Raw genomic sequence first — 10962 nt, forward strand, 5'->3', positions numbered from 1 at the left:
AATGATCGGGGATATAAGGTGGGTTACCACTCCCCTGCATATCGGACATGTTTTACAATGGGTAGAACATATTGAGCAAATAGCCATATGCCGACATGGTAGAAGTATTATATTAATTTTCATGTCAAAACAAACTTTGTACTTTATTTCCTCATTCACCCTCGCCTTCCGGTCATGTACCCCCTCTGCTCTTTCCCCTGCTATTTCTTCTTCTTCGTTTGAAGAGGAAACAGTGGTAATCCCTACACGATCTAGCTGAAGTGGAGAAAGAGGTGATAGGAGGTGGATAGGAGGTTACTTCCATAGCAGCTGCATTCACATCTACTGTGCTTGTTTTTTCTAAATACCACAGCATAACTTCTATACAGTTAGTTTCTGTAAGAAGTGGTAATAAGTCCTTTTGTAATTGTTAAATAGAGGCGAATTCCTGCTTTCACACTAGTAAAGCAGTAAAAACTAGTAAAGCACATTAGTAAAGCTGCTCACACTTGTTTGAGCAGTCTCCGTGGTGTAGTGGTAAGACACTCGCCTGGCGTTCCGCGAGCGCTGTGTCATGGGTTCGTATCCTGGCCGGGGAGGATTTACTGGGCGCAATTCCTTAACTGTAGCCTCTGTTTAACGCAACAGTAAAATGTGTACTTGGATGAAAAAACGATTCTTCGCGGCAGGGAATCGTATTCCAGGGACCTGCCCGAAACGCTACGCGTACTAGTGGCTGTACGAGAATGTAACAATTATTGTATATATCTCAAAAAAAAAAAATAAAGGGAATGTCTAGTTTAACACTCATAAAATATAAATTCTCTATCCCCCTCACATCCCTGGGGAGCCGGTCGGCCGAACAGACAGCACGCTGGACTTGTGATCCTGTGGTCCTGGGTTCAATCCCAGGTGTCGCCGAGAAACAATGGGCAGAGTTTCTTTCACCCTATGCCCCTGTTACCTAGCAGTAAAATAGGTACCTGGGTGTTAGTCAGCTGTCACGGGCTGCTTCCTGGGGGTGGAGGCCTGGTCGAGGACCGGGCCGCGGGGACACTAAAAAAAAAGCCCCGAAATCATCTCAAGATAACCTCATTAGGTTAGTAAATAAATAATCATCTACTGGGATGTTTTCGTACGAAGGGAAAAATGGTTCAGCATTCATTATGTATTGCCCATCTTTCACCACATTTAAAAACGTGCATATGGGATAATATCGAGCATGTAAAATCCAAATATCATCTGAAGGGGAAAGATTGCAGATCCCTCCCCCGCAATAGAACCATCTGATGCAGTCTCCAACTCCTGCAAGTGAGTAAAAGGAAAGAATTAGCTACGTTTCTTCAGAGATCTGATCTGATCTGATCCGATCTGATCACTAATCATTTATACTTTAAAATAATGGATAAGATAAACCTCTGTATCTTTCCTGCAAGATATGTTCTCTAACTTTAATCTTAATTTGTTAAATAAATAAATAAATAAATAAATAAAATAATAATACACACTGCAAATTGTATAAATAAGTGTAATACATTCTATAGCGACTTCAGTCGCTGAGTGTAGCAGTACACAGTTACAGTCACTCCCTCAGTTACTCTTTTAGTACAGTGTAACCATGTCTACCCAGGATATGACTTTCCTAACCATCCTTCTTGAATTATTAACGTCAGAAGGACACAGTGATATAGTAGCAAGAGCAAGGAAAATTGCTGAAGACGACCCAACCATAAACGAAGCACCGTGGCAACTTGTAGGCAACGGAAAGGCAAACAAACGAAGAAGAACCGAAGAAACGTCCAAAGAAACCAAACTAGAAGCCAACCAGAACTCAAGAGGAGCACCCAAACCAATGCCAAGGACCATATTCAAAACCAAAAAAACCAGTGGATGGTTCCACTTATGCTTTCATTGCCGCACTGGAAAAGAATAATTCAGGATCAGATCTTAGAGCCAAGCCCGACATCAGAGGTAGATATAACATATCCACAGCTAATCCGGATATAATCACAAACCTCAGGAACACAGAACACCTAGTTGAACTGAAACCAGAAGAAAAAATCACCAAAATGATAGTTCAAAATTTCCTGGTCGAAGTTCATGCAAACAGACTCCTAGAATGCCCAAATGTCACAACGGCGGAGAGATGCAAGCACAACAATATCGAAACAAGACAGGTTCTTGTAACAATAAAAGGACCTCGCATCAACACTCTGAGTGTTGGCTTGTATGGTCAATTCAGGCTGAGACTGTTCAACCCAGAACCCATGCGCTGTTACAGATGTCAGCGCTTCGGCCACCACAAAGATGGTTGCAGAGGCCCGGAACGATGTGGTGTATGTAGCGAGCTCCACAATACCGACATATGCAAGAATCTGCACAAAGAAGGCAAACAAACGAAAGCAAAATGCCCGAACTGCGGGGATACACATCACGCCTGAAACAAACGATGTCCAGAAAGGGTAAAAAGAATACTAGCTTTCGGATCAACCCAGCAACCCAAAGTAACAACTTTGAGACCCCAATCGACCAGACCCTCGGTAAAAAGCCAGTGGTACACCCCTCGGCAAGTCCGAATAAATGAAGATCAGCAACAGTCTGGCGCGCCGGGTCCTTCTGGTTTGGGCAAGGACGGAGCCTTCAACAACTGGAGGGGGCAGGGGGGCGATGCTCCACTGGGAGACAGCAACAGAATGGATCGGGGCGGCAGGATGAACATGCCTGCCGTTGCCTCCGGGACCTCCCAGGCAGGAATGATGATCACTGCATCATCGGGTGCCCCAGTGGCTGGATATAGCAGGGGCGCTTCGGCCCAACCAGGAGTCTCCTCACCCACCAAGAAGAAAGTCTCCACTCCAGCCAAGAAGACACAAACGGTCGGGAAAACCAGTACTATAAAAACCATGGACTCAATGATTCCACTATAAACTGAAAAATGGACAATCTCAAAATTATACAATGGAATATTCAAGGATTCAAAAGCAAAGCACAAACACTCAGAGCAGTGCTTCTCAAGGATAGCATTGATATTGTTCTACTCCAAGAAACACTCACCAGGACTGGCAGATTTATCAATATCCCAGGATATCAAGGATTCCACTGCCCTATGGCACAAGGTGGCACCAGACGCATTTCAATTCTAGCAAGAAATCATATCAATGCCACGGCAATCACAGACCTGCCCAACTGTGGCGAGAACGTCGAAATTATGGGAGTCAAGCTCACTATGAAGAACTCAACGCTGTCCATTTTCAATGTATACAAGAGCCAGAGAGAACATGACATAGATCTCTCAACAATCTTTGAAATAGCAGTCACTACACCTACTATCATCTCTGGTGACTTCAACGCTCATAGTGAATTACTTCTTGATTCACCAAGAACCGACGCCAACGGAAGACATTGAACATCTTTTGGATGAAGTGCCAGAAATCAGTCTGCTTAATTCGACGGAACCAACCCACACTGGTGGGCGAAAGTTGGATCTCACGTTTGTTTCCACCAGTATTTATGAGTTGTGTCATTGGTCAGTGGATCATGTCCTGAATAGTGACCACTTTGCCACAAAAACAGTTATTAATATAGCACTACCTCCTAGACCTCCAGCTCCCGAGCCCGGATGGGACTTTATCAAAGCAGATTGGACGAAGTTTCAGGAAGCTCTCGAAACTTGGCACCAAAACTACACTCCTCCTGACAACACCGAAGAAATGGAAAAAGATTTAGTAAATGCAATACATAGAGCAGCAAATCACGCCATCCCCAAAAGGAAAACAATCACCCAACAACACAAGGACCATTGGTATTACTGTGATAGGATCAAAGAGCTACATAACAGACTAAATCGTGCACGAAAGAATTTCAGAAGAGATAGAACCGAAGCTAATCCAGGACTTCTTAGAGCTGTCCGAGATCATGTGCACGAAGAATCAGCAAAAATCCAAGAAGAAAAATGGCTCGAGTGGTGTGCCAAGCTAAATCCAACCCGTTCTCTCAAATTTAATAAGTCAATATTGACTTATTAAATATGTGCATAGGTGACATACTTAACATAATAGATACCCTTAAAAAGATTCATAGAAAACACCGACCTTACCTAACCTTGTTAGTATCTTAAGATAAGCATCTTATTGCTTCGTAATTACAATTATTACCTAACCTATAATAGGTATAGGTTAAGTAATAATTGTAATTACGAAGCAATAAGATGCTTATCTTAAGATACTAACAAGGTTAGGTAAGGTTGGTGTTTTCTATGAATCTTTTTAGGGGTATCTATTATGTTTAGTATATCACCTATGCACGTAGTTAATAAGTCAATATTGACTTTACGAATTTGTGAGAACGGGTTGCTAAATCAGCATACGTCCTTGGGCGACATCTGGAGGCAGATCAACAAGGCCAAAGGAAAATCGTCTCCTGCTCCGCCGCACCATGTTCATCCAGAGCAAGAAGCAGAAAGGCTAGCAAATCTATTTGCTTCAAGAGCCAGTTCCACTCAACTTCCTCAAGCAACTCTGACTCACCAACAAAGACTTCAAGCAGCAAGATGGAAAAAAATAGATGATGCTTTAGCCTTACCTGACGAACTAGACCAACTTTTCAATCTAAAAGAACTCAGAAGTGCTACAAAGAAAACTAAAAATACAGCTCCAGGCGAGGACAAAATCACTTACAACATGCTAGCCAAGCTAGGAGAAAAGGGTGAAGAAGCCTTCTTGAATCTCATCAACAGAGTATGGGTGACAAGAACTCGACCACTCTCTTGGAACAGTGCAATTATAGTTCCCATTCCAAAATCTAAAGACCCAGGAAATCCAAGACCCATCTCATTAACAAGCTGTATGGCTAAAACTGCAGAAAGAATGGCTCTTAATCGAATTGAATATAAAGCCAATCCACTACACCAAAATATGTTTGCTTACAGAAAAGGTGTTGGAACCATAGAATGCCTTACCTCCCTCCTGGATAAAATCAATGACAAACCTGGAATCCTTATTTTTCTAGACCTTGAAAAAGCCTTCGAGTTAGCCAGTGCTCCAGCTACACTGTGCTGCCTTGTGGATAAGGAAATCAAAGGACACGCTCTTGCTTTTGCCAAAGGAAGCCTGCTTAACCGAGAAGCTAAAGTCAAATTCCAAGGAAAAACATTGACCTCAAAGAGGCTGGAAAATGGAACTCCGCAGGGAGGAATACTAAGCCCCTTCCTCTTCAACTGTCTCATGGAACAATTCATGAAGCTCAAGCTACCAAAAGCCAAACTTCTTAACTATGCAGACGACTTTGTGGTCATCATCAATGGCAAAGGTGCAAGGAACCATGCACAAAAATGCCTAGATATTATCAGCAAGGAAGCGGAACGCATAGCAGTGAAAATAAACAGCAATAAAACAAAAGCAATGGCCGTTAAAATGAGAACTCAAGACATCAGGCTGCCAATACAAGGACAAGAAATTGAGTGGGTTACCTCTTTTCAATACCTAGGAGTCATAATAGACAACCAGTTGAAATTCACTCAAGAAATTGAATATCTTCGGCAACGCTGTAAAGCCAGGAACTCAGTTTTGCGCTCTCTGACCAGTCTTAGAGAGGGAGCATCTCTACCAGTACTCAAAATGTACTACGTTCAAGCAGTTAGGTCACTCATCGACTATGCTGCTCCTGCTCTTACATCCCTCAGTGATAACCAGTGGGAGAAACTGGAAGTGTCTCAAAATGATGCTCTGCGAACAATGCTTGGAGCACCTATATTGACGCGTAGAGAGAACCTTAGAATGGAAACAAATTTACCAGCATTAGAAAACAGGATGAAACAAAGGATAGCCACCATAATAGGAAAACTTACTGGAACAACCGCCAGGCTGTCAATCAAAGACAGCATACAGAGATCCTTTCAGAAAAACCTACAGTATAGAACAAGCTCATGGATGGATAATGTGGTCAAGATTTTAGAGAAAATGGACATGAAATGGACCATTAAAAACAAAGGGGAAGATAGACCATATCAACACTTTCGACAACCTCCTCCATGGGAAGAATCGACTCTAAAGATAATCATTGAAAGATTATCAGTTAAAAAATCAGCATGTGACCCGCAGAGGCTCAAGGAAGTAATAGAGCAACAAATGGAAACTATCTCTAGACCCACAACGACTCACATCTTCACAGACGGATCAGTTGATCAAGAAAAAGGTTCTGCTGGGGCAGCAGTTTACACTACCAACCATGAAGCTTACTGGAGCATGAATAGTGGGTGCTCAACATTGCAAACAGAATTATATGCCCTGAAGGAGGCAATAAACTATACAATTGAGAATAATTTACATGATGTCATCATTCATACAGACTCTAAATCTTCGCTCCAGGCATTGTTATCCAGTCAGCACAGAGATAATATACATCTCCTCACAGAAATTCAACATATAGGAAAAGATGCCCATAATCGAGGGCTGTCAATCACCCTAAATTGGATACCAAGTCACATTGGCATAAAGGGTAATGAAAAGGCAGACTCACTAGCAAAAACCGCCACTGCTCTACCTGTTGTACAGGTTCAAATCCCTCCAAGTTTCTCGCAGATAAAGGAGCAAATCAAGAAGAAAATATTCTCAACTATCAAAAGTCGCCACAGAGCCAAAGTAGCGGAAGGAAGATCCACTGCGATATGGTATGAACAAGCCACTGGTTACTCCTCTTTCAAGCCTGGCAAAAAGATATCCAGAGACATTGCAGTAGCCATACACAGACTCAGACTTGGGTACAAGTGCTGCTGGGAGGTAATGAACCCAATAGTTAAAGAGTGTCACATCTGTGAAACTGAGGCAGAGGCGCCGCTATTGCACGACTTACTAGAATGTGAAGCTACTGAACCCCTGCGCATCAAACTCAACATTAATCCAACGACAGCAGCTGCATTAGATGCACATTCCACCGCGACTACAATGATTAGAAAAGCTGTTGAGGAATGGGACTCATTAGTGAGCATTCTGCATCTACATCCGCCACCAAGATAATGTTAATAAAAAAAAAATGATTAAAACCAGTGCAATAAAACAGAAGCGACAAAATAAGCAGGGAAAAAGGAGAAGTCCTCTCCTCCATTTTAAAACTTAGACCTAAATATCACAGGAAAAAGGTTATCATGTATATCACCAAACTCAATTACGGGCTCACCATAGCCCGTGCTACATGGACACTCCGTCCTGAGTAGCTAAATCTTTAACAACAACAACAACAACGGTTATAGATAGGAGCTGCCTCGTATGAGCCAATAGGCCTTCTGCAGTTACCTTTGTTTTTATGTTCTTATGTTTTATCATTTTATTCCAGCATAGGTGAGGCATGTGATAGTGGTAAGGATTGTGATGTTGTGTACCTTCACTTTAGCAAAGCTTTTGATACAGTGCCACATGAGAGACTGATTAAAAAAATAGAGGCTCATGATATTGGGGGTTCTATACTAAGTTGGATTAGGGCATAGTTATTCCAAAGGAAACAGAGAGTTAGTATAAATGGGGTTAAGTCAGAGTGGGATAATGTTGATAGTGGAGTGCCTCAAGGCTCTGTCTTGGCACCTCGGTTGTTTATAATATATATAAATGATTTAGATTCAGGTTTGAGTAGCAACATCTGCAAATTTGCTGATGATACAAAAATCGGTAAGGAAATTAACATGGAATAAGACCCACTATCACTTCAAGTTGATCTAAATAAGGTTTTGAAATGGTCAAAGGATTCGCAGATACAGTTTAATGCTGATAAATGTAAAGTTCTGAGGTTAGGTAATGATGATAGAGTTACAAGATACGAGCTAGATGGTGTTGAGATTGCGAAGTCGGATTGCGAAAGGGATCTGGGAGTTATGATTAGTAAGAATTTAAAACAAAAGGATCAATGCATGAATGTTCGTAATAAGGCAAATAGAATACTGGGATTTATTAATCGAAGCGTTAGTAATAAGACACCTGGTGTGGTTCTTCAGCTATATCTAGCTCTGGTTAGGCCCTATTTAGATTATGCAGTTCAGTTTTGGTCGCTGTACTATAGAATGGACATAAATTCACTTGAACGTTTCCAGTGTAGGATGACTAAGTTAATTCCCCAAATTAGAAATCTTTCATATGAAGAAAGATTACCAAAGCCTAAATTGCATTCACTGGAAAGGCGAAGAGTTAAGGGTGACATGATAGAGGTTTACAAGTGGATAAATGAACATAACAAGGGGGATGATAATAGGGTATTAAAAGTATCAACACAAGACAGAACACGAAACAATGGGTATAAATTGGATAAGTTTATATTTAGGAAAGACTTGAGTAAATACTGATTCGGTAACAGGGTTGTTGATTTGTGGACTCAATTACCGCATAACGTGGTGGAGATGGAGTCCCTCGATTTTTTCAAGCGTGGGTTGGACATGTATATGAATGGGATTGGGTGGTTATAAATAGGAGCTGTATCGTATGGGCCAATAGGCCTTCTGCCGTTACCTTTGTTCTTATGTTCTTATTATCGATTTTCTTCATTGCAAGTTGTTATTGTTGTTTTAGATTGATCTACTCTAAAAGGAACTTTTTTCTAATTTAGTAACTAAAATTTCTATGTAGCACAGGCTATGGTGAACCGGTAAACCAATACAATTGACTGCAACCGATGATGATTTCATAAATATTTCCATTTCACACAGAAATCACACTAACGTGATGCATCAGTCGATTAAGGCAGTGTCTGAGATGCTCCCGGACGCAGGTTCGAATCCTCGTCACGGGCCTTGTGGATTTGTTTATTTCCATTTCGTCAGGTACATGTAGAGGTGAGGTGGACGCGAGAGTTTTAATATAAATAGATCTGAAAATCTGGCAGAAAAACGTCGATCGGACTGTGTAAACTGGCTAGAAGATAGTGTGTTGGTTATCCATTCAGTTAAGGATACATCCTGTCATTTCTACCTCCAAACATGGCAGCTGATATTGATATGAGCCTGGACGACTATATTAAGACTCGAATGAATATGGTTGGTTCAAGAACATGTCGAGACCGTTCAGAAGATCCTCAGAGGATGTCTGTTTTGAGAACTGTGGTTGTGGCAAGTCAATGCAAGGATATGAAAGAAAAAGTAAGTTACGCTTTCCTTATATTAATCTGAGATAATTAGTAAAAATTAAATTTCAACAAATAATTACAAAATGTAAAGTAACCTATTTCAATCATTTCTAATGATGGAGTTTTTATGATTCTTAATATGTTAACTGTATCTGAGTTAGTGAATCAGAGGCATAATATTCCGGATTAGAGGAACGTTAACTTTTATATTACTAGTTCTGCTTGAATGATTCCTATTTTTGTCTAAATCATTTTTCATTGAGTTTTTAAGAAGTCTTACTCGATGAAACCATGTTATATATTAAAAAAAAATTCATGTTTTACAGGACAATAGCAGAAGGAGCAACACCATGCACAAGAGGGAAGGATTCCGCAATCATAAGTTGGGTGAATCGGCCAAAGTCCTCATATCTAACCTGCGATATACAGTAACAGACGCAGAAATTTATGTGAGTCAAAGAATATTGAATATGAATGAAAGAAAGTTATGAAAGAATTCTGCAGTAATAAGATTTCTAGCGCATCAGTTAACTCTAATATGAACTTGAAATATTAGTTCATATTATTATTGTATTGTAGTTCATTATTATTATTGTAGTGTAGTGCGTGTAAAACGCACAACAATAAGGTGGTGTAACTCAAGCTAATCTCACCCTGTTTTTAAATATGTACTTGTTCTCCAATACAGAATCTTCAATCTTTTTCAGGAGCTGTTTGCTGAATTTGGAACCATTATAAATGCAGCAGTTAACAATGATAACTTGGGAAAGTCATTGGGTACAGCGTATATTGTCTTTGCCCGAGAAGCAGATGCACTTCAAGCTCTCAAGCAGTACAATGGTTTTCGTTTTCATGGCCGACCAATAGGAATCACCATGGATGGCTGATCAGTTGGTAAGTCATGACATTAGATTTTCTTTGCAAGTTTTCTCTTATGGAAAGGTTGACTTCTTAGGCTTGAACATTTTTACATTAATGTATCAAGTTCTAGTGATGTCATTATCCATGTATATGTTGTTCTACTATGAAATATAGTAATTAATGAGTTGTATTATCTTCCCGATATTTAGGTAGTGGCGACATAAAAGATCGGCTTGACTACAACAGAGTCTACGGAAGTGGCTATCGTGGAAAAGACCGCACTGGCTACCGTCTTGGCGATCGCACTATCAAACGGAGTGCATACAAAGGTAGAAAATTCATTAATTACAGTAATAGAGATGTCGAACGTGGTGGAAATGGTAGAGGCGAGCGTGATGTAAGTAGTGACGAACGCTTTGGCTACATTGACAGCAACCACGAGAGATGGTTTGGTAGGCGGGGTACCAGGAATAAGGTATATAATGGCAATGATCCGGATATTGAGTGTGATGCCTGGTAACTCCTGACTAGAAATTGGCTATTGATAATTTTATAAAGTTTTTGTGTAATAAACTTTAAATAATAAACTGTAATAATTTTTTTTTAAAATTTGTCTATTGGTTAACCTCAATGATGCAAGAAAATATGTTATTTTACTTATTAGAATGTGAAGCAACTGCAGCCCTGCGCAACAATCTCAACATTCATCCAACGAGAGCAGCTGGATTAGATGTAAAATCCACAGCAACTACAATAGTTAGAAAGGCAGTTGAAGAATAGATAACACTAGTGAACACTGCTTCCATATCCGCCACCACAATAACGTTATTAATATTGACAAACCACACACTAGAAAGTAAAGGGACGACGACGTTTCGGTCCGTCTAGGACCATTCTCAAGTCGATTGTGAGAATGATCCAGGACGGACCGAAACGTCGTCGTCCCTTTACTTTCTAGTGTGTGGTTTGTCAATATTAATAACGTTATGGTGGTGGCGGATATGGAAGCAGTGTTCACAA

General features: G+C 40.5%; 1 protein-coding gene across 1 annotated transcript; it reads left to right on the forward strand.

Annotated features, from left to right (window-relative positions):
* Window positions 1–8935: 8935 nt before the first annotated feature.
* LOC138366458 (aly/REF export factor 2-like) lies at window positions 8936–10722 on the forward strand. The gene is made up of 5 exons (XM_069327507.1): window positions 8936–9094; window positions 9408–9530; window positions 9789–9921; window positions 10152–10394; window positions 10607–10722. The coding sequence occupies exons 1-5, from the start codon at window positions 8936–8938 to the stop codon at window positions 10720–10722; spliced, it is 774 nt and encodes a 257-aa protein (XP_069183608.1).
* Window positions 10723–10962: the final 240 nt, after the last annotated feature.

The sequence above is a fragment of the Procambarus clarkii genome, chromosome 19 (genome assembly GCF_040958095.1).
Source record: "Procambarus clarkii isolate CNS0578487 chromosome 19, FALCON_Pclarkii_2.0, whole genome shotgun sequence".
In the NCBI taxonomy this organism is placed as follows: Eukaryota; Metazoa; Arthropoda; class Malacostraca; order Decapoda; family Cambaridae; genus Procambarus; species Procambarus clarkii.

Bases quoted from the DNA above. Each gene is read 5' to 3' on its own strand.
- LOC138366458 (XM_069327507.1), top strand. From the start codon at position 8,936: ATGGCAGCTGATATTGATATGAGCCTGGACGACTATATTAAGACTCGA. The intron at 9,095-9,407 runs GTAAGTTACGCT...CATGTTTTACAG, and splicing joins GCAAGGATATGAAAGAAAAA to GACAATAGCAGAAGGAGCAA. The intron at 9,922-10,151 runs GTTTTCGTTTTC...CCCGATATTTAG, and splicing joins AGCTCTCAAGCAGTACAATG to GTAGTGGCGACATAAAAGAT.